Raw genomic sequence first — 23,074 nt, forward strand, 5'->3', positions numbered from 1 at the left:
GTCCAAAATTACACATTAACTTTATGTAGTTATTTATTTACCGTGATGGTTAAGGCTTTGTAGATAGCTAGGTAAGTTAAAGCATTCTTTGCGTCTTGTTCGAATTTTCCCGTTCCACCTTAAATAGTGCATCACCCAGCTTCTTGTTCGAATTTCCCGCTCCACCTTAAATGGTGCAGCTTCAGGCACCAGAAGTGACTGCTGTACCACTGAAGGTGGAACGGGAAAACTCGAACGAGAAGCTGGCGAATAAGAAGCCAACTTTATCTTCGTCCTTACTGTGTTTTGGGGGCTTTATTTTATTTTTATGTGTATTAAGATTAGAAGTGATTTACACATTGATGGATTTGCTGATGTGTGCGAGACCGTAGCTCACGCTAAACCCGCGCTAAACTCGCGCTAAACGTTTAAACGTCAGGTGCAGACTGTGCAGTCCGTGCAACCTAGATCAATCTATGTTTGAGGATTATAACAAAACAAATTCGGTGAAAATCGGTTGAGTAATAAGGAAGTTGTGGCCGATTTAATCCTGAGACTCATCATCTTTCAATGCAAGTGAATTTGTTCACAAGCGGATCTTGACCGTTCCAACATGGCGGACGCGCAGACGTGTCGCCTCAGACAGAGAACAACAGGCAACGCGGCATCTAGCTATGTATATCTATTTTGAGCTAGTGAATTAAATTACAGTTATTCTCCTGTTATAGCATGTGGTTCAGGGTACATGTTAGATATTTTCTTGATGTGTTTAAACTTCTGAATAACCTGATCTAGTTTGAAAAAGCACATTGAAAGGGAATTTTACCCTACAATTTCTAATACGTAACTTTTTGTGTTATGTAATATTCTGTATCACTGCATTGCATCCTTTAGTGTGACATGAGTTTGTATATTTTTGTGTTTTTTGTCTATCACAGTATCATACAACCACTGAGGATAACGAAATCCATCTGATGTAAAAGCTAATAAAACAGACATATATTTGGCTTTCTAACAGTAACATCAGCTACCTGCCTTCCTTCTGCATTAGCCAGCTAGCAGGGAAAAAAACAGCTCAGCCTAGTTTTTTAAAAGTTCCTCGCACCTTCAAGATACATCATCAGAAGGGGGGTTTCCCAGTTTTAAAACCAGACAATCTTACTCTACAATTGTGGAAACACTATAGGAGGCAATTAAGCATGCTTACAACAGATATACTGATGGTTACATTTTTCATTCTGTTTGGAGTAATAATTTTGAAATATGTACAGAAAAAGATGCTTGAATTTTATAGAACCACTCTGTGACACAGTCATGTTATTAAGACTACTGTTTATTTCAAAAGGCACTGTACAGGTCTTACAGAAGAAATTCAGAAGGATCACTTTTACAAATGATACAAAGCCAACAGTATTTGAGCAGAAATCTCTGGATGACTTTGAGCACAAGCTTCCTAAGGGTCTCAATGTTCAAGCCATTTGAATCTTACAACAGTGGTGCAGACTGAACACTGGTTCATAACAAGCAGCTCAGCATTTCTTGTGAAGGTCAAATGCACTGAATCTGCTTTATGCAAATGTGCAGATCATTTCTAGATGAATAAAATAGAGTAAACTGAAAGATAAATGTGTAATGGCATTATATATATTTTATTCATGTAGAAATAATGTACACATTTGAAAAAAAAAAGAATTCAGTGCATTATTTTTCCAGCGTATCAGCAGTCAATTAAAGTATCAGTGATGTGGATCATTAGATCATTAGATCACACTATAAGACTATAAGCAGTAGTGATGTACAGCAGTAAGACACACAGAGCACACTTGGAGTGCCAGTCTGTAGGGGTGAAAGCACTTCAATTGAAATAGATGAAAAAATGCATAAAGGCCACATTATAAATACCCATGGATTATTTGGCAAAACAGACAAAAGCTGGTGCTTTATTACCAACGCAGACATTTTCATCAAATAACTGTTCCATTCTTGTTCTCAAATATTTACACTTGTATATACGTCTTTATACCTCTACAAATGACAAAGAAAGACAAAAAAGGCTATTAATATCACATTCTATTACAAAATACTTACATACATAACACTCTCTCTGTGCTCTGGGTAAAGACAAACATGCTTGATTCTTTTTATACTGTTTTTGTGAGTCTGTAAGAATATTTGTTTGGACTTGACTATATCTACAGTGACCACGGCAAAACAAGACACGACAATCTATAACATAAACAGAGCAAGGAATGTAACCTTAGAGTTAGACTACCAAAATAGAGCTGCATACATTCTAATTATACTACACGCCACTTTGCTAAAAAGTGACACCATCAACTCTGCAGCATAGTATAGACACGGGTACACCACACTGTATTAAGATGAAAAAAAAATGTCTTTGAAGTGAATGTGACTTTCTTCTTTTTTTGTTATCTTTAACAAAGCGCTAAGGGAAAGAAAACAGTGAAAAATATATACATATATTTTTAGTAGAAATACTGGAAATACTGGTCATGGTCAGTAGATTTAAGAAAAAGTGAAGTAACTCAGAGTAACTACATTAGTAAATCAATGGTCAATTTTGACAATGCTATTCTACCACTGGCAAACACTCTCTGAGCTGTCTGTTCACCATCTGAATACTCCCATTTTTTTAACCTATTCTCTATCTGCCACATCTGTAGCATAATTTTGACATTTCTCTGTGCTTATATGATAAAAAATGTCAAACAATTAAAATAATGAATCATAATTAATCGCTATATTTTGTGTGGGTAATTGCAATAATCACGTTTGCATTAAACCCTGTTCAAGCTGGATTAGTTTTACTTGGAAGGGTTCTGTAATTTGAGTGCTAACCAAAGACATCATGATTTTAATCCAGTACAAATCCTCCATTTCCAAGTTTGCTTAGTAATAATTCTGAAGCAAATTATCTGTAACTCAGAGCTCCATCAGTCATATTAGTCCTTTTTGAATCATCCTTAATGTTAGTATAATAACAAATCCTTGATGACAATTCGACCCTGGCTATCTGAGATCATTTAGGGTAATTACTTTGTCCTATACAAATCGGCCTGCCGAACCTCTTTCAAATTAAACCACCTCTACCACCAGACCGATTCCAGCTTGAATAGGGCTCTATTTGCTCAAACTGTACAGTACATGCATACTGTACATTTATGTCATAGCTATATGAGTGGACAAAATAAGCTTCATCAGAATGTATTTACTACTTTTCAATATTTTTTCATCACATGAACGCAGGGTTGAACATGAAAATCATGCTTTTTCCGTAGTCTAAACGTAGTTTCCAATTTTCATCACCAATGTCCAGTGAGAGCAACAGCGGCTGCATGTTCCAACTCTTCCACAACTGTAGCCTCTTGCTCTCACACCACTATGTTATGTCTCGAGGGGAACTAGAGCTTTACACTTTGCTATGGATTTTGTTAGTTTGTTCCTTGTTGGTTTATCCATAGATCTCCTGCAAGCACTGTCCAGCGTAAACTGCTGAAGGCATCTGCTAGCATTATTGATGTTACTGGTATTACTGGTATCAGCATTGTGTTTTGCTTACTTAAGACTCAATGTACTTCCATGATGAACAAATTCATGGCTTGTCAGTAGTTGGACATTTTGTTTAGTTTTGTCAAGGGGGTCATCAATGGAACTTACCATTTAAAAGCTGTGTTTAAATGAGAGGGCTACAGTTGCAGTGTCATAGCAATTGCACGCAAACAGCTGGGCTTCAGGGTGGAACTATGGATGATTCAAAGGATGATTCAAAGAAAAATGCATATACAGTGAAGTTAGTATATAAATACAAAAGCAGTGGTGTTACTCTTTAGGCATTTTAACATGCTATGAACATGTGAACAACACTACTGAAAACACATTTATAATGGCCGCTCCTGCACCGGCCCATTGACTCCCATTATATCAAAGGCTGTGCAATCCTTTTGTAAATACAAGGAAATTACTGCCCATGGTAACAGTATGCTATAGATGTGGCAGACAGAGATTAGGTTGGAGAATAATGGAGTATTCCTTTAAAGGTATTGCGTACAAGTATACTACAACTGGAGGCAACAGTTAGTATGTCACTATGTTAAACTCAATCACTCGTTTTGAGACTGTCTTCCTCTCTCCTCATTAAAATGCACAGTGCTGACTGAGAACTACATTCATATTTCATACATTGTGCATTATAATAACATTCAAGCATCACATCATTCATGAGGATATCAATCTTAAGAGAAAAGCGGCAAAACATTTCTCTGCAGCGTGCCCAGACCGGGCCTGTTAGGGGAGGTCCAGAGCAGAGCTGGACTGTCAGCTGGTCAAGGGGTTAACAAAGCCCAATGGCTGATAAGAGAAACAGTCATAAGACATAATTCTTAATTTTTTAAAACTGACTGGTTTTCTCTGGATGGACAAACTTTTCCACAGCGGCGTCCTTTTTTTGCATCGCCTTTTTATCTGGCGCAGCATTAGCGGCCTGCCTTTGTCTCTGGAGCTCACTGCTGTGCCACATACCATATCCAAAATAAATGAGAAAACCTGTTGAAGTTTGAGAGTAAATCACATCAGTTTACGTGTCTATAGTCCACCCACATCATCCTTTCTTGTCCTACTGTAGATTTTAAAAACACTCCCTGAAGTCTAACACATTAAATAATAATAATAATAATAATAATGCACTTATACCATTTTTATTTTTAAATAAAAAACATTATATATTTTTCATATATAACAATATAAAAATGGAATCTGAAAAAAATGTACAATAAATTCATTACTGTGCAAAAGTCAGAGACCATTCTTCATCTGTTTCATTTCTAGTCAAAATGGCCATGAACTACTACAGATTTTGTTTTACACTCCCATTTACAACCCTATGATTTGGCCCTAGAGCCTTTTATGGGGGGCTCATAAATAATTTGATGAGCTCAGCTCAGATTTGCTGGTTTACAGGCACCACGATGGCTCACACAGAAGCAACATGTCGAAAAAGACACAGGCAGGGAAATAAAATCAACCTCTGTATAAATAAGCTCAGTCGTCACACTGTTTAGTTAGCTATGCTAGTTACTTGGAGCTTGCTAGTAGCTAACGTTATCTACACTAGCTACTCGCTTACAAACTCAACAACAACAGGAACTAAATTAAAGTTGTTAGCTTACTATGAAACTTTCGATCTGGCTTTGACTGTCAAACAGTGGATAAAATCACACAGTCTGGCTACTTACAGGTTACTGTTGGGGTTGTGATGCTAATAAAGTTGGAACTGCCCCTCTTCTCTGTGTCAAACACTGAGTGAAGCTGCTGAATAATGTCTAACGTTTGCGAAACTATCTGGAGTGAAATGTGCAGAGCAAAGTAACATGTTTGAATTAAAGTTGTCCAGGTCCTGTTAAAGATGTGGCAGCTGACGTTGCCTTCCTATTCACCAACTTGCTTTGCAAATTTTCTGTTCCACCTTAAATGGTGCTGTAGTTGCATTATGACACCTGTACAAGCTGTAGCATTTAAGGTGGAAGTGAACATTCAATTAAGAAGCTGGTGAATAGGAAGCCAAGTTCAGCCTCATTTAAAGATTCTTTGAGAAGGGCATGAAAAGTGCCGACATTATCTTCACAGCCTGGAATGGTACATTTTTGCAGAAAATATGCCATTTTCATTGCTGTTCCTCCATTATCATAATTCGCTGCTGGCCTTGAATGTGGGCTGGTGTATGTAAATTTTGGGGGCATTAAAATTAATGAAAAAAAAAATATTAATGAGTCAAGACTGTTACGTAACAGTTTAAGATTCTGGAATTAGCTGGTTTTACTGCCCTCTTTTGCAAATGTGGGATTTGTATTTGAAGGAAGAGACAACAGTGTTTGAGGTTCACAGTTCCATGTACTAAACATTCATTCAACTGTAAAGTGCCAGTGAAAATACAGTTCTTAATTTTATGGCACCTTTAAGTACTGCTTATCTAATGGTGACAGTTTCGGTGGTCTACCAGGTCTTGAATGGTTGTTAGGAGTCCCATTTTCTCCATAATTATAATTAGCTCAAAGTTCAAAATTAAGTTTTGGAAAATCTTAGTTTTTCACCCAGTTTTCTTTGGCTTCCCCCTTCCTTCCTCTCTTCAGGAACATCTCCGGAAAAATGAACAACTTATACTTAATGGGTGTTTTGACTGGACATGAAATTAAGAGATGGTGGTCTCAGACTTTTGCAGAGCACTGTATTTTACAAACACAAGCATCCAAAGGGATACAGTATGGTTTTGGGCATCTCATTCTATTAGATAATGACACAGGAGGGTATAAAGATATATAGTATATATGTGAGGGTATAAAGTGTATCATATTTTATGTGTATGGCGTTTTAGAGTTAACATTCTGCTATGTGTATTAATGAACTGCTACTCCATCAGTTTTGCCAGCCATGCTTAAATAAATTGTTTGGAGTCCTAAATGTCCGTGGTGTGTGTGTGTGCATGTGTGTATGTGTGTGTGTGTGTGTGTGTGTGAGAGAGAGAGAGCGTGTGCTCTTACCCACAGCCATCCAGACAGAAAAACGGATCCACGTGTCTCCACTCAGCTGCACCATGAGGTAAACATTGACAAATATACTCAGAATGGGCAGAAAGGGTAAGAGCGGGACCTGCAGAGCAAACAAACACACTTTTAAACAGACCGCAATGAACATCTGCGCAGGTCATCTCTAATACACTGACGCCAGGGTATCTGGGGAGCAAATTAAGCAGGTTTGTTTTGATGCACCTCATTGCTTTTGATGTTGGCTGTGGCTTAAATAAATGGGGCATGTCTTGTCATTTTTCCCCAACAATGCTTTTTCATATAAGAAAAGTATAAGTACATATATTGCAATATGTACTAATACATACATGTGCAATAAATGAATGTTTAGAGTTTTTAAAATTTAAATAAAAGTACAAATATACATATATGTCATATTTATATGTTACTGAAATATATTCAGTGTGTAGATTAAGTATAAATAATGGTTTCATTTATGTATATACCTTTCTTTTCATCTCAACATGCTTTATATAACTACATTCACTGTGCTACACAAGCATTTTCCAAATGGTATCAAACACTATTTACAGCTGTGCCAAAAAAAGCATGTGCTTTTCATAGCGATGGCATATGTTTCTCTTCATCTATTTTCCTATCAACTTATTACAGATCTCTTCTATTGCCACTCAGGTCATTAAAACAAAACATGTGACATAAAAAACAAATTTAAACCATTTTAAATAAATAAATCATTTTACCTTAAATGTAGTTGATCAGCCAAGATATGATTGTTTTCCTCTGGGACTGAGAGTATTAGCTTCTTTAGTTTTGCACTGGAGCTAAGAGGCAAATGTAGCTGATAGAATCTTATAGGTACCAGTTTAACATCGTCCATAATGCTTAACTCACCACTGACTTGCTTGAAATGATAGGAACCAGACATCTGAAGAGTTTAATGCCTCTAAAAGCTCCCTCACAGAAAGTTATTATATAAAATGGTTCTGAATATGTTGCCTGGCATTGTTTTCTGACAGTTTTATGACAAACATATTTTTTTTTTATCTATTCAGATCCATGACTGGTGCATCCATGAGAGGTACAAGCAGGGAGTTATAAAGCTAAATAGTCCCCAAGAAAACTGTTAGTTTTGCACTGGAGCTAAGAGGCAAATGTAGCTGATAGAAGCTTATAGGCACCAGTTTAGCATCGTCCATAATACTTAACTCACCACTGACTTACTTCAAATCACACTGTTGTTAAGTAATCTCAAATACACTTGCTTATGCAGCTTCAGAGACTGTAGGACTTACTGTTATCCTATAAAAATGGACAAAAATACATTGCTTAGATAAAACCAATAGTAGCAACCATCCTAAAGCCTGTTATATACACCTTCACCAATTTTTATAGATAACAGAATGTCAGAAAGTGTCAGAAACAATGAAAACAGTTAAATAGAGATTGATTAACAACACAGTGCAGTTTTTTAATATGTGATGATGTGGCTGGGCGGTTTGCACAGTGCTAACAGGTTGAGTATGAGCTTCGATCACTTGTTACTTACATTAGCCTTATAGCTTCAGTGCAAAACTAAAGTAGCAAACTTCTGACACCAAACATCTTGACTGATTGACTTCATCTGGGGTATTGGGGAAAACAGTGCACATTTCCTTTTTGGTCAAACCATTGCTGTAAGTCATGCACATTTTCATCACCTTCAACTTTTTCTAGTTTACATACCATGAAGGACACCTTCTTGCTTGTCTGTGGCTGTCTACAGACCAAGATGATGCATATGAAAAACACAACAAAGGACGCTGCTAGTGTTCCCAGGACCCAGGGCACCATGCTGAGAATAGCCTGTCCGTAATGTGTAGTGATGGCACTGATCACACATACTGTGACAACTGTAGAAAGAGAAAACATATACATCAGTATTTGTGCGGCAGGAGGCTCAGTTTCAAGCAATCTGAAATGTACATATTTTCAAACAAATGTCATTCAGTGTCTCACCTACATACCACTTAAAAGTTTGAAATCATTTCTCATTTGATATTTTTTATACTCAGTGATAACTCATACAAAGCAATATATTACACACAAATCAATAAATAACCTGCAAAGACATACGATAAACTATAAACTAGGTATTCACTGATAAATAATACACTGTTACTGTTACTTAAAATATAGTAATTATGTTGTGCTATTATTATTAATAGATCATTTTTGTCAAGTTATCTGTGTTGTGATTTGATCACCACTTGCAAACCTAAAGCATTCAGGGTGTTGATTTTGTTATAAACTTGTTTTCCACATTATACAGTTTTCTCAGTTAATTCAGAATGATCTATGGCTCTGTTCAAACTTTTGGACACATTTAATGTCTTAATTTTGTACAGCCTTCTAAAATTATTTGAAACCCAAGAGGCTGATGAGTATTGAAGTCCTAAAATGTCATGGATTCACTCATTTTATTTCACATTATAACAAGTAATTTTTGTTTGTTTTCTGCTTTTACAGCCCAGATGCTGTGATCTTTATGTTGTGTATGTATCTTTGTTGTGTATTGTGTGACTGTACAGTTATACAGTCTGTTTTCTGTTCTTACAGCCCTGATGCTGCAATCTTTACATCACATCTACACACTTTACACACTGCATACTGTCCCCATTGTTTGGATCAGTGCAATCAAGCTGAACAATCGCTCCATTCAGCAGAAAATGTGTGACATTTAGCCACTGGTGATGCTTACTTAGCATCAGTTTTAGCAGCCTGTTTATACTTTATGTCAGCAAGTTTTCATTTGAGTAGTAGTTTGGCACCAGTAGCGCTGGTGGTGCAATTAGGAGCTGAGGTGACCTTTGTGTTTGCTGTAGCACTTTGCAGTGTAGCAGCTTTTTTCTGAAACAAACTTTATTTTTGTTTTGAGAAAAGCTGTGAGATTAATTTTCACAAACGGAGGCCGCAAAAAGAGAAAATGCAAATCTTGCTCGGGTAATACATGGTCAGAGCACCAGTGCTCTCACATCTCAGAAGAAAATTGTTACGTTATCTAGAGAAAACAAAGTGTCATGAAATGCTACTTAAATAACTACGTAAGAAAACCAATGAACACGTAATCAATGACATTTGAATCAGAGGATGTGGCAAAAGACATGATGCCGACCTATGACCCCAACAGCAATGTTGACGGCATTGGAGGAGCCTTTTGTGGGCTGCAGAGAGGGGCTGAGGAGCGACTGCAGTGTCATCTCTCCATCCTTCAGCCTGTTGAGGTGAGACTCAGACTCAGTCAGCTCTGACTCCTCTCCCTCTTTATTCATCCTGCTGTTCTCAAGTACAGAGTCTGGACGATACCTGAAACGAAGGACTGGATTATCATCAAACATAATGTCTGTTGTGTCCATGCTAGTGGAACCTGACATTAATATGACAAATGGTGCAGTTGGTTTAGCTGTATAATAAATGACTATACAAATGGGAACTGTTGCTTTTGAACCCCCCAAACAGAATATCTAAAAAATGTGAATATTACAATCAGGGTAAAGTGGCTCAATAAATAATGAGCACTAGGTGAGAAATGATAAAAGCATTTGATTATGAAGGAGTATTTTCTGCAAGCTACAAGGTCAAAACGATTTTATCAACACATTTGCAGAATTCAGATCATTAAGATGTAAACAAAGTCATTTAGAGTGGTTTGGTGTGAAATGCTCCATTCTAGAGAACCTCAGAATTGTTCACAGTGGTGGTGATAGGAACCAGACGTCTGAAGAGTTTAATGCCTCTAAAAGCTCCCTCACGGAAAGCTATTATATGAAATGGTTATAAATACGTTGCCTGATGCCAGAGTCATTGTTTTGTGACAGTTTTGAGATAAACTTATGTTCCTGAAATTCATTCAGATCTGAGATCTATTTTCAGATTTACCACTATTTTACAATTATCAACATTACATATAAAACTCAGACGAGATACGTAGATTCACTCAACATTTCAGATGGAAAATATAATGGCTGTATTTGAGTTGTAGACATTGTTGTATACAGCAGTATCACCATCACTGTAAAGTAAATCCATTACGTTTCTTTCCCATGCACAGTTCACATCAAACCACTCTGAATTAGTTTGAAATTCTAAAAAAATTTGAAATTCTTTTTTAATGTGGGGACAAGTAGTAGAAGTGTTTTCTTAATATTGCCCTAAGTTTCTGTTAATTATTAGCTACATTAGCCTTGTTGCTGCAGCGAATATTTAAAGAAGCAAGCTTCAGATGGGACATACGTCCTGACTGATTAACTATTTTTGGGTTTATGGGGAAAATTGTGATTTTTTGCTGAACTATTTCTTTAAAGTCATCCTGTTTAAACAGATTTTATATTGCACTGTATTTACATTTATTCAGCTAATCAGCACTGAACTACTTTGCCCATTGCCTGAACCACTCAGCACTTCTTTTTATCCACTAATGGACCCATAAGTCACACTTACAGTTGTATGCAAAAGTCCGAATACCATTGGTCAAATGATTTGCAGTAGTTAACAGGACAAATTATCTATAAAATGTATATAAAAAGAGCTTTTATTTATATACAGCCATTTAATTATATACAGCCATATGCAACAGTTTGAACAACCCAGGTCAAATGACACATTCTGATGATTTTCTAAGCGAAAGTAAGTCCTCTACATCCTCTACATGGAACAAACTTTAATATGGCATTTGTCAGCAAATTTTAGTGCCCAATTTCTGTTTATTTGCTGAGTTTAACATATTGCAAAAATATAAAAGATAAAATATAAAATGTACCATACCTTTTGCATAATCCACATTTTATCCATTATTTATTTTTCCAACAGGTTAAACTCAGCAAATAAACATACATACATACACATACATCATCTAAACCGCTTATCCTTCTGGGTCGCGGTGCAAATAAACAGTAATTGTGCATTAAAATGTTCTCTGTAGAGGATGTGTTAACTTATTTTCACTTAGAAAATCAACAAAAAATGTCATTTGAACTTTTGCATGTGACTGTATGCAATACTGTTACCAAAAAAGTTGGGACTGCAAAATGCTAAATGTAAATAAAAACAGAATGCAATGATTTGCAAGTTGTTTAAACCCTATAATTAATTAAAAATAGTACAAAGACAACATATCAAATGTTAAAACTGAGAAATTTTAATTTTTTTAAAAAATATATGCCAGTTTTGATGACAGCAACAACCTTCAGAAAAGTTGGGACTGGGGCATGTTTACCCCTGTGTTGCATCACCTCCTCTATTAACAACATTCTGTAAGGGTTTGGGAACTGAGGAGACCAATTACTGTAGTTTTGAAAGTGATATGTTTTCCCGTTCTTGTTTGATACAGGATTTCAGCTGCTCAACAGTTTAGAGTCTCCTTTGTCATGTTTTCGTTTCATGAAGTGCCAAATGTTTTTAACAAGTGACAGGCCTGGGCTGCAGTTAGGCCAGTTTAGTACACAGAATCTTTTACTACAGAGCCATGCTGTAGTAATAAGTGCAGAATGTGGTTTGGCGGAGTCTTGCTGAAATAAGCAAGGTCTTCCCTGAAAAAGGCGTCATCTGGATGGCAGCAAATGTTGCTTCAAATCCTATACATATCTTTCAGCATTAATGGTGCCTTCACACATGTGCACGTCACCCATGCTATGTGCACTAATGCACCCCCTTAACATCATGGATGCTGGCTATGCGCTGATAACAAGCTGGATAGTCTCTTTCTCCTCTTTAGTCCAGAGGATGAGGCTTCCATGACTTCCAAAAAAAAAAAAAAATTGGACCACAAAACACTTTTCCACTTCACCTCAGTCCATCTTAAATGAGCTCAGGCCCAGAGAAAGTGGCAGCATTCCTGGATCTTGTTTATATATGGTTTCTTCTTTGCATGGTAGAATTTTAACTTGCATTTGTAGATGCAGCAACAAACTGTGTTCAGACAGTGGTTGTCAGAAGTGCTCCTGAGTCCATGCAGATTTCCACTACAAAATTGTGTCTTGTTTTAAAGCAGTGCCACCTGAGGGCCTGAAGATCACAGTCAGCCAATACTGGTTTTTGGCCTTGTCCCTTGCATACAAAGATTTCTCTGGAGTCTTTTTTAGATATTATGTATGGCAGATGATGAAATCTACAAGTTCTTTGCTATTTTATGTTGAGTAACATTATTCTTGAATTGTTGCACTATAGTCTTTCACACAGTGGTGAACTCCTCCACATCTTTACTTCTGAAAGACTCTCTGGGATTCTTTTTTATACCCAGTCATTTTACTAACTGTTGCCCATTAGTTGTGAGAGGTTCCATCAGGTGTTTTATTTAGCATTGCACAAATTTGTGTACCCCCTTTGTGTACAAATTTCCTAGTCTTTTTTGCCCCCTCCCAGCTTTTTTGAGATGTGTTGCTGGTGTTAAATTCAAAACGGGCATATGTTTTTCATAAAATTTCATTCAATTTCAATTTCAACATTTGAAATGTTGTCTTTGTGCTATGTTCAATTAAATATAGGGTTGAAGTGATTTTCACATCATTTCATTCTGTTTTTGTTTACATTTTGCATAGTGTCACAACTTTTTTTGGAAACAGGGTTGTATTTGGACATATAATATAACCCTTAAAAGTCCCTGACAATAACAACATCATATATTATTTCTTAGTCACAGTTACTACATTCCAAACTATCAATCAATACAATGTTTGATTATGTAAGTACTAAAGGTTTTATTATCATTTGAATTTGATTTAAAATTAGTGTTGTACATGCAGTCTTGTTTTGTGGAAAGACAAAAAAATCCTTAATGTTTTTACAATGATTTTGTTGTCACCTGATATTAGAATAAATAAATAAACAAACAAATAAATCAGAAATCTATACTCCAAATGTAACTTATTGCGTAACTCACTTTGTAATTATGTAATAAGAGATATTGCATAACAAAAGTAATAAGTTTTCTATGGGTTAAAATAATAAACAAAGCAATTTCATCACCAAAATATCTTTACATGAGTTGCTAATCAGATTTTTCCCTGCAGTACTTGTAGGTATACACAAAAAGTTTGATTTCTTTGCAGTAAGTTATGGTATAATCATATTAGTGAGCACAGTTTTCATGTTTAGGACACCCTTCCCGCAAAACCCCTGTTAGCCCCTCATAGGCCTGCATGCCCTCCTCCCTCCTACCAACTGCTGAAAGAGCTCTTGGTGTATGAGTATTAGAGGTGTGTGTTCTTTGGTCAACACCTCACAGATTCTTAAAATTCCTTTTTTTTTTTTTAACGGGTCATTTTTATGACTTTGGTAAACATAACTCTGAGCCCTTTAAGGTGGGCCTGTCGGAAAAAACAAGGCTGAATAAACAAAGCTACGAACTAGAGAAGCCCCAGAGACTTGCACAATAGTTGTATTCAGTTGATTATATCATAGGCCTAATCCAATAACATTCGCTGCAACACTGGGGCGTGTCTTCAAGACTGTGCTACAGCTGCTTGCAGGTTTGTTTAGCATGGAAGCCTGTTTTGCAGTACATAGTAAATTTGCAGAGTGAAGACACGGGCACTGACCTGAGAATAAGAACGCAAGCAGCTACCAGAGAGTAGGCCAGCAAGGTTCCAATAGACATCATGTCCACTAAGGCTTTGAGGTCAAAAATGCAAGCCATGATAGCTGTGAGGTTGATACACAAAAAACACAGATTAGACATAATAAGGGATTACAGTGAATTTAAATGACATTAGTCCTACAAATGACACTACATTACACTACACCACTCCACACACAATGTAAAGTCCATATTAAAGGAATAGTAAAAACTGCAACCAAGACATGTTTGGTGTCCAAAGCTTGCTTTTTTAGGTTTAGAGGCTAATGAAGCTAACAAATAATAGCAGCTATATGTCACCAATTAACACTATTCAACACGCATGTCTAAATCATTAAACACTTTGAGTTGTTAATCTCAAATAGATTTGCTTATGTGGTTTCTGACACTGTACGACATATTGCTATCTATAAAAATAGACAACAATATGTTACATAGCTAAAACTGTACTATCAGCTCTCTTTACGCATGAATAGCTCTGTACTTTTGTCCATTTCTATAGACATTAAATGATGGCATGTAGTTCATATGATGCTATTTGGTGATTATAAGCATCTATTAATTATTAGCTACATTAGTCTCACAACGCCAACACAAAGCTAAAGAAACAAACTTCAAACACCAGACATGAACTATTCCTTTGATAGGAAAAGTGCAAAACACATATAGAACACAAACAAGACTTTAAGAGAATGTATTTGAAAAGAGCTTAATCAGGAATCCACACAGTCATGAGACTCACCATATTCATTTGAACATAACAGGCCTAAGATGGGCTATGCCAAATTGTTGAAGCAACTAAGTTGTTATAAATGTCTAACTGAAATATTATGAATTCCTGGTGAGCATCTTTCAAACCACAAATTGTATCAAACACCAACAACAGAACAGGTCCATAGATTATGAAAATCCTAATCAAGGATTTTAGTACAACACACTGGAAGCATGCACACTTACTTGAGCACATATTGCCTTTATTCATTTTATAGATATAGCGCTGAATGAGGACAGCACTATTTTAGATTTCTTTAGAATAAAATTCTTCCACTGGAAAATTAATTAAAAAAAATAAGAACCAGAAAAGAAATATGTCTCATGTACTGCTGACTGTGGCAAATATCCGTAAGCTCTGATGGATGCACATTAAGCGCTGACACTACATTACAAATCTCCGTGCATATTTTTCAAGAAAACGTTATCTAAATATTGAAATTCATGAAAAAAAAATCAAATTTTAACGTCAGGTTATTATCTTTGAAAGGAGTGCTCACATTGAAAAAATGCTTTGGGTTTACTCGATTCATTTCCACACAAATAAAAGACATAGCAACCCAATTGCTGCCAAAGTAACTAATACAACTCATATGCCAATGACGTACTCATTTGAATCAGGTAAATTCAATGCATCATCCTTTTTTCAGTGCAGTAGTTATTATAAAGAAAAAATAAGTACAGCAGTCATCATACTTTCAATACATTCTCAACAAATTATGTATAATGATTACAGAATCCTACACCAAAGGCTGACATGAAGACACGATGCAAATGCTTTATTGATTTAAAGTGAACAATCAGTTCCAGACATGCCCCATGACTCCTGTGCATTGATACAGGTGCCCAAACTTCCACTCAGCAGGCCTGCACTGTACACTAATAAACCCAAACCACTCCAGTATGGACTTCACTCATGACAATCACAGGGGCCTCCCAAAGCAAAGCTGGACTCCCTGAACCCCTCTGCCCGGTGCTTTCTGCTGTACTCTACTCCCTACCCACCATTCAGCTTTGAACACCCACTGAACTCACCCCTGCTAGCATCAAAGTCTTCAACTTCCCCTGTTCTCTCTGAGAATCTCTCTACAGCTGATACTACAGAGAACTCTGCCCGGACCATAAATTCTGTACAGGCATGAAAAACTGATCATGTTTTATAAGAATAAGCGGTTAGTTTACAGATTTTTGCTAGGTTAGCATAATACTGTAGCTGTAATAGTTTTGCATGCGTTTGTTTGTTTCACATTTTGCCATTTTTCATTAACTGAAGTTATATTTGGAGAAAGACCAAGTCAAACCATTAACGTTGAAGTAAGTGTTTTACTTTCTCTGCACTATTTTGCTCTCCAGAACCTCTTAGATCAGTATTTCAAGCTCCAAGTTTGGTCATCCACAACAACAAGTCACACCATGCTAATGTGATCTAATTAGTAGCTATTCATCTTCACGTATTGTTAGCAATGTGAGCATTTTTGAAGAAAGCGTTTTTATTCTTTTTGAGGAATTCTATCAATCCATTCATTGTAAAGTGTTTATACTATGTGAACAGCACCAAGTAAACAAAAAATTGGAGTTACGAGCTTTTGATATGACAGCAACTAAATGCATTTGATTCAGTTGGCGCAGGTAATTACTAGCAAGAAAAAGGCATACGTGCAACAGAGGGTTCCCCACATCTACAACTGAATAGATATAGATCATCCAGATTCATAGCAACACTACCACCACCACCAGACCAACAGCATGCATCCTCCACCACCTCAAGCCCAAGCATGCACACACTGTACCGCCACCCAGACTGACAGCAGACAGCAGACCGTGCTAGGCCTCTCTCTGTTGGAGCTTACCCGCAGTGGAGCCCGCCGCCATAGTGGCAGCTACTGGTGACTGGCGCTTACTCAGTTTGGAAAGAAATCTGAATAGTATGCCATCTCGCGCCATGGCAAACAGAATGCGGGGCAGAGGAAACATGGCGCCCAAAAGGCTAGAGACAAAACATGGGGTCATGGTTCAAACACAAAGTCTTGACAGTTGTGAACATATGCGACACCACAGGCAACTGTGAATGAGCAAATAAATGCCAAGCTCCGGCAATTTTTTTAGCTGTATAATTTTCTTTTGATATTTCCATTCTGTGTCCATTAAGAGTTTGTTTCTGTGTGATAAGGAATATTTCTGACTGTCCAAATATAACCTAATATTCAACATTCACTTTTGCCTCGTGGAACATGCCGCCAGTTTTACACAGCAAGTTTTACCCCCAGCTCTCACCTGCAACTACACCGGAGGTCATTGTGGCAATAAGTGGGGTCTTCGTCTTAGGATTGATTCGGGCTAACACTTTGAAAAGCACCCCATCCTCTGCCATAGCATAGATTACACGTGGCATTGGGAATATGGAGCCCAGCAGACTGCATATAGAGCAGAGACATGCATAGGACCAACACGTTAGTCAGGCTACCCACTCACACCAGCCACACCGCACCACAGCCACAGAGCATTACAATTACATGCTAAAGACCAGATCCCCAAAAGCTCTTCTTATGCATTATATAGTGGTCATGATTGGTGGGTTTCCTTTTAGAGATTTCAAATGTGGACACTATATAGCATTTAAAGAGAACTTAGGGATTTAGCCATTCAATCTTGGCATCTTTATTTTTTCCTGGATCATCTCTAGGCTTTGTAATAAAGTTATGGGTATCTCTATCTCAACTGTGTTCATAAAAGTGGAAATTACGTGTAAGTAGATTTCAAATACTTTTGAAGAACTGGAGTAGCCAATTTTCTTGCCTTAGAGCATTCACCCTGCATAGTTAAGTTCCAGTTCTACTACAACACAGACTTTACTGTTGAACCTTCACCTGAGCACATAATCGATCACTGATTTCACTCACCAGGAAAAACGAAAGACACCAGGCATGCTTAGGTTTTGTCCTGAAAGAGTGCAACAACAAAGCTGAGATTGGATACTAGTGCAAGGCCGTGTATGCTTGCAGCTCTTTCACACAAACCACCACCACAGAGCCATTAGAGGTTTTTAGGAATCAATCCACAATAGACCCAATTAAGCACATCACATCAGACAATGACATTTTTCTAATTAGATATACCCTCACCTTTGTAAACAGCCTGCTTTCTGATATGCCCTTAAATTACAGTTACATTTATATTCCTAAAAGCAAATCACTGAGGGTGAGTCGGAGAGAGGGAACGATAATTACCTGGTTGATAGTGCACACAGTGAGCCCACTGCCACCACATATTTAGCAGGTCCCCAGCCAACATATTCAAAGGCCACAGGTAGTGGGCTCTTCTCATCCAGAAGATAGTAAGGCATCATGAGGGTGAGGGCAGCAGACACACCAAAGTAAGCCAAGAAGCAAATCAGCAGGGAGGAAACTATACCAATGGGAATTGCCCTCTGAGGATTCTTCACCTCCTCACCTGATCAAGAGAACACAGGAAATACTATGTTGCTACGTTCCATCATTAAAATGAAAGATTCATACACTACATACATACTAATTAACAATTAGTGACTTTAACTAAAACCAGGACAATCTCTTTTATTATGTCTAGGTATTATTATGTTTATACCTGTGGTTGCAATGCAGTCAAATCCTACAAAGGCGTAGAAGCATGTGGCTGCACCAGCTAGTGTTCCTCCAAAGCCATAAGGCAAAAATCCTCCGGCTCCATAATCACTAGTGACATTTCCAGTGTAGGACAAATTCCTGTAATGATTTGCAGATGTATGAGTAGAATGTAATTTCTTCACATGTTGAAACTATTATCTGTATTAGAACTGGGACAAGGTGTTTCTCACCTTGTCACAATAGTGACATTTATGAGGGATTCTTCAGATATGTTCCAGTTGAGAGAATCTCCTTTGACGAACCCAGATATAATGACAAACATAAGCACGAGCACATTTACAGCTGTGAAAACTTTGTTGACCCACGCTGACTCTTTAACGCCGAAGGAAAGAAGACCTAAGAAAAAAACAAAGAAATAAGAGAGCAGTCAACATAACTGCATGGTGTTCCACAAGGCTCCATTCTAGGTCCCCTTTTCTTTTTTTCGTTTGGGAGTAATGAGATAGCCTAGACAAGAGGAACCAGAGGGCTGCGTGCTCTAACCTTTACAAAGTGTAAACCTCAGCTTCTCACATCCAACATGGCTTTGCTGTTTCATATAGCATGGCGGCCATGAAAAAAAACTCGCTTAGTGGCCTTACTACGATTAAATAAAAAGAGAAATGCTCTGTTTACATAGTGTCCAGAGTGTCCTCTTGCAACACCGTGCTTAGTCCAGTAAGTCAAATGTCAGTCTTTCGGGAATAGTAGATTGGGACAGATGCCAACTGACTTTGGATCTTAACACAAAGCCAGATGCTCCGTGCTACAAAATCCCCTGACATGTTCTATTCATTGTGTGAATGCGGCTCCTTCTTAGCCACTATTAGATATTGCTCTACCTTTGCTTACTGGATTTGAGAAAACATTCGCCCACATCAGGGACATGCCCAAACGTATCTACTAGACAAAAAATTGTTGATATGAGAAACAATTAACTGTCACAGCATTGACATGTGGTCAACAGACATTTGAATAAAAGAAAATACCTGAAAGCAGTAAGATAAGGCAAACTGCAAAGAAGTCTGGGTATTCTGCTAGACCAGGCAAGTTCATTCTGAAGTATGTTATGCAGAATTTCTCTATATGGCCCCCAATTAGTTCATCAAAGGTTCCACTCCAAGCTCTGGCAACACTTGAGGTTCCTGCATCAAAACAATCAGATTGTGTGTTTACAATGAAAAAAATGAATGCAATATTGTGCTTGAAAATCCAAGATCAAAAAGCAATACTTTCAAATAGTAATTTGAAAATTAAGAGACAATGCAATGAATTTTAACCCCTTGAACCCTAGGTTTATTCTTCAGCTATCAATCTTAAGCTATACCAACCCCTAGGGTTTCAGGGGTTAAAAAACATTAAAATGACACCCAAATGGTCCCACAACTTATTATATTCACCTATAACATAGGAGAGAATGAGGTTCCATCCTGTGATGAAGGCCAAGAGTTCTCCTACAGTCACATAGCTGTACAGGTAAGCTGAGCCTGTCTTGGGCACCCGAGCACCGAACTCAGCATAGCACAGGCCTGCCATTACGGAGGCCAGGGCAGCAATGAGGAAAGACACCACAATGCTGGGGCCTGAGTTGCCCTTAGCAACCTCTCCAGCGAGTACGTAGACTCCAGCCCCCAGCGTACTGCCCACTCCTAGGGCGATAAGGTCCACCGTAGAGAGGCAGCGGCACAGCTTGGAGTCCTCCAGACAGTCCACATTCTTCCTACGCACCAGAGAGCGGCCGAACGACAGCAAGTGGGCCAGCATTCTTTTGCTTAACACTAGAAACTGTAGAAATGTAAATAATAATATAAATAATAATAAAGTAAATAATAATAATTTAAACCGTTAGTGTCCATATCTGAATTAGTCCATATGTTCTCTGAACTTGCATGAGCACAAATATGAACAGCTAAACAGTGAGTTTAATATATCATAATATTAAACATAGACATTTTCAATAAAACAGCAGAAAATCCAATTTTAATTATGAATAGAAGTATGAAAATTCCAAGTATTCAAAATAAGTCTAACATTACTGTTAGATGTTCATGCAAGGTGTTACTGCTCTAGACGAATCTGAATCATAAAAACTTCAGTGGCAATTTTCCCTAATCATACTTTATTTAGTTGTTGGACATAAGGGGGTTAATTGTATTTGAGTATTCAAATGTGTGGGTAACATCTAATTGTGTATTGTCATCAATACTTCATCAATACTTCTGGAAAACTGCATGTGTAATATAAAAGACTGTAAGACCCTGTAAACAGCAACCACCAGTGAATAGTAACTTCACAAGCTGCATTGTTTCAAATAGCTAACTGGGCATCAGCCCATAATGCCATCATTTTATTCACCTTGACCAATTGTTTATTTTTTTCTTCTCTCTCTTTTTGAATAGTTTATTTTGTGAAATGCAAAAATCTTGTAGACTACTCATCATTTTTCATAGCCCTTTCCTAAATGTGGCACTGCAGTTTTTCTGGTACATTTTGTCCGTTTCTACTTGTTCACAAATGTACATGTATGTTTGCCACATTGCACAACTTAACTCTAATGATGAAAAAATAAATCGCTAAAAGTCCAAAAAACTCCTTTTTAAAGCTCATAAAGGCTGCACTCAGCCAGTGCATGAACTTAACTCTCGAAGGACTAACAGAGTAACTCCTCTGCACCATATTCAGACATTGACATGACATTGGTTTAACCCACCCAGCATTCTTGAGTCAGTTTGCATTGTACAGTATGCAGGAGAACAGTGAAACACAATCACTTCAAGCATTGCTTTAACACATATCTGCACTCGGGGTAGGGCCTTCATACTATGCCTCAACAAAAAAAGAAGCAAAGGCTTGAGCAAGTATTACATAATGTGATGTGTAAAAAAAATCATTTTGACAGCTGTAGGCTGATAAAGTTAGAGTATCGGTTAACTCGCTGGGTGTTTGCCAAGGAAGCGTCCCACTTGTGGCTCAGAGGTCACTACAGAATCATCTCATTACTGACTCATTAATAACTATTTTCAAATCTGTGTTCGTGGTTGTGTCCATTTTGTGTGGCATAAAATGTGTTTTATACCCAGTTTGGGACAATGCATGTACATACAGGAATCTCAGTGTTGAGGGCTGATCAGTTTCCATAAGTCATTGCCACATTAATCATTCCACTGTTCCGCACCAGAATGTCAAGAAAGCGAGCTTTTCTCAACTTGTATAAATGGCAAACGGCCAAATACATGTTCTTTCACAGATCCAGGTTGCAGATCCAGTCTTTGGGATTGCATCATACCAAGCCCACATGAAACACCTCAACTGAGTTCCATTAAATAAGTGCTGCTACACAAAATATGCTCTTTGTCAAAGGCTTAGGAATTCCCTGGTGCATTTGAAAAGAACATTAGCATAATAATGTAAGCTTGTGTAAAGCCTGTGAAAGGGACAGTTGTGAACAGTTTCTTGCTCTGTAACTCAGGAAGACTTCCAGGAACCTGCCCTGGGGGCACATCAGTCTACACTGTGTGCTACCTGAATCACCACTCTCCAGTCCTACGTAACAGAAAAGTCTAGCTCTTGCAGATTAGTTGAGTTAGTGGAAGCATTAAGTTCCTAGAAATTCATACGGCACTCTCACTATAAACAGAGTTACAGTAGCATAAATACTGGGAACAGGAAATTGTTACAGTACTATTAAATCACAGTCTAATATGTTTTAATATAATAGCCATTAAAGAGGAGTTAGTAGGCATAACTTCTTTGCTGAAATTCAAACTATGCTAATTTCACCATTAATACAGTTACTGCTGCATAAATACTAAGTTGACAGACTATTAAAGTTGCACAGACGCTAACTTCATACATAAAAAAGAAACTTCATAGGCCATGAGAAATTGTCACAGTACTTACCTGTTAGAGGTGTGAATCAAACAGGTAGCTGCAAGTCTAATATTGTAGGCAGTGTTGGCTCTGAAGGAATTCTTACAGCACCCCAACACAGCTCTTAGGGAATCCTGTCACTGACTGCTTTAAAGGCGGGAGAGTTGTGGGTCTATCTATAAAGTCCTGTCTCAAGTTTAACCCTTACTTCCTTCAGGCTCAAGCCCTAACTACTGACATGTGAACCCCCAACTCTTCTATTTTTACCTCTCCTTTCATTCTATCCTGGCTGAGTCTTAACTTGCTCTGCCCTGGTGCCTGGACTCCAGAGGACTGGTCTGAGAGCTGTACCGCCCCAAAAGGAGGAGGCAACAAGAAGAATGGGGGTGGATTTACTCTGGTAGCATGGACTGAGAGGCAATGTTGGTCTTTAAAGCATGAAACACTGGGTCACCCAGGGTCCAGAGGAGGCAAAGCACTGTGGACTGTGTGTGTGTGTGTGTGTGTGTGTGTGTGTACACATCTGTGTGAGTATATGTGTGTATGTGCATGCAAGCATGTGTATGTGTAGAAGGAGGCAGAAATAACCGTTTGTGTGCCTTCTTTGAAAAAAATGCTTTTTCCAATGCACACATGTCCAGCTG

At 37.7% G+C, this 23,074-nt stretch overlaps 1 protein-coding gene across 2 annotated transcripts; it reads right to left on the reverse strand.

The window, feature by feature from the left end:
- Positions 1 to 1,291: 1,291 nt before the first annotated feature.
- On the reverse strand, positions 1,292 to 22,773 carry slc7a2 (solute carrier family 7 member 2). 2 transcript variants are annotated; one of them, XM_036568683.1, is made up of 12 exons: positions 22,461 to 22,773; positions 19,961 to 20,345; positions 19,550 to 19,705; positions 18,752 to 18,917; positions 18,523 to 18,659; positions 18,147 to 18,369; positions 16,770 to 16,906; positions 14,111 to 14,213; positions 9,691 to 9,881; positions 8,262 to 8,428; positions 6,534 to 6,642; positions 1,292 to 4,542 (listed from the first exon to the last, which is right to left on the reverse strand). In XM_036568683.1, the coding sequence occupies exons 2-12, from the start codon at positions 20,322 to 20,324 to the stop codon at positions 4,388 to 4,390; spliced, it is 1,908 nt and encodes a 635-aa protein (XP_036424576.1). In that variant the 5' UTR covers positions 20,325 to 20,345; positions 22,461 to 22,773; the 3' UTR covers positions 1,292 to 4,387. The 2 variants fall into 2 exon arrangements, with proteins under 2 accessions (XP_036424576.1, XP_036424575.1); XM_036568682.1 differs by lacking the exon at positions 16,770 to 16,906 and adding an exon at positions 17,194 to 17,333.
- Positions 22,774 to 23,074: the final 301 nt, after the last annotated feature.

This window comes from Colossoma macropomum, unplaced genomic scaffold (genome assembly GCF_904425465.1).
Source record: "Colossoma macropomum unplaced genomic scaffold, Colossoma_macropomum, whole genome shotgun sequence".
NCBI classification, from domain to species: domain Eukaryota; kingdom Metazoa; phylum Chordata; class Actinopteri; order Characiformes; family Serrasalmidae; genus Colossoma; species Colossoma macropomum.

What these genes read in the sequence shown, in the direction of transcription:
- slc7a2 (XM_036568682.1), bottom strand. Translation starts at nt 20,324, where the DNA reads ATGCTGGCCCACTTGCTGTCGTTCGGCCGCTCTCTGGTGCGTAGGAAG. An exon ending in CCTTATCTTACTGCTTTCAG is followed by an intron (nt 18,918 to 19,549) that starts GTATTTTCTTTT and finishes TTTTTTTCTTAG; the next exon opens with GTCTTCTTTCCTTCGGCGTT. An exon ending in GCAAGAAGGTGTCCTTCATG is followed by an intron (nt 6,643 to 8,261) that starts GTATGTAAACTA and finishes TTTGCTCTGCAG; the next exon opens with GTCCCGCTCTTACCCTTTCT.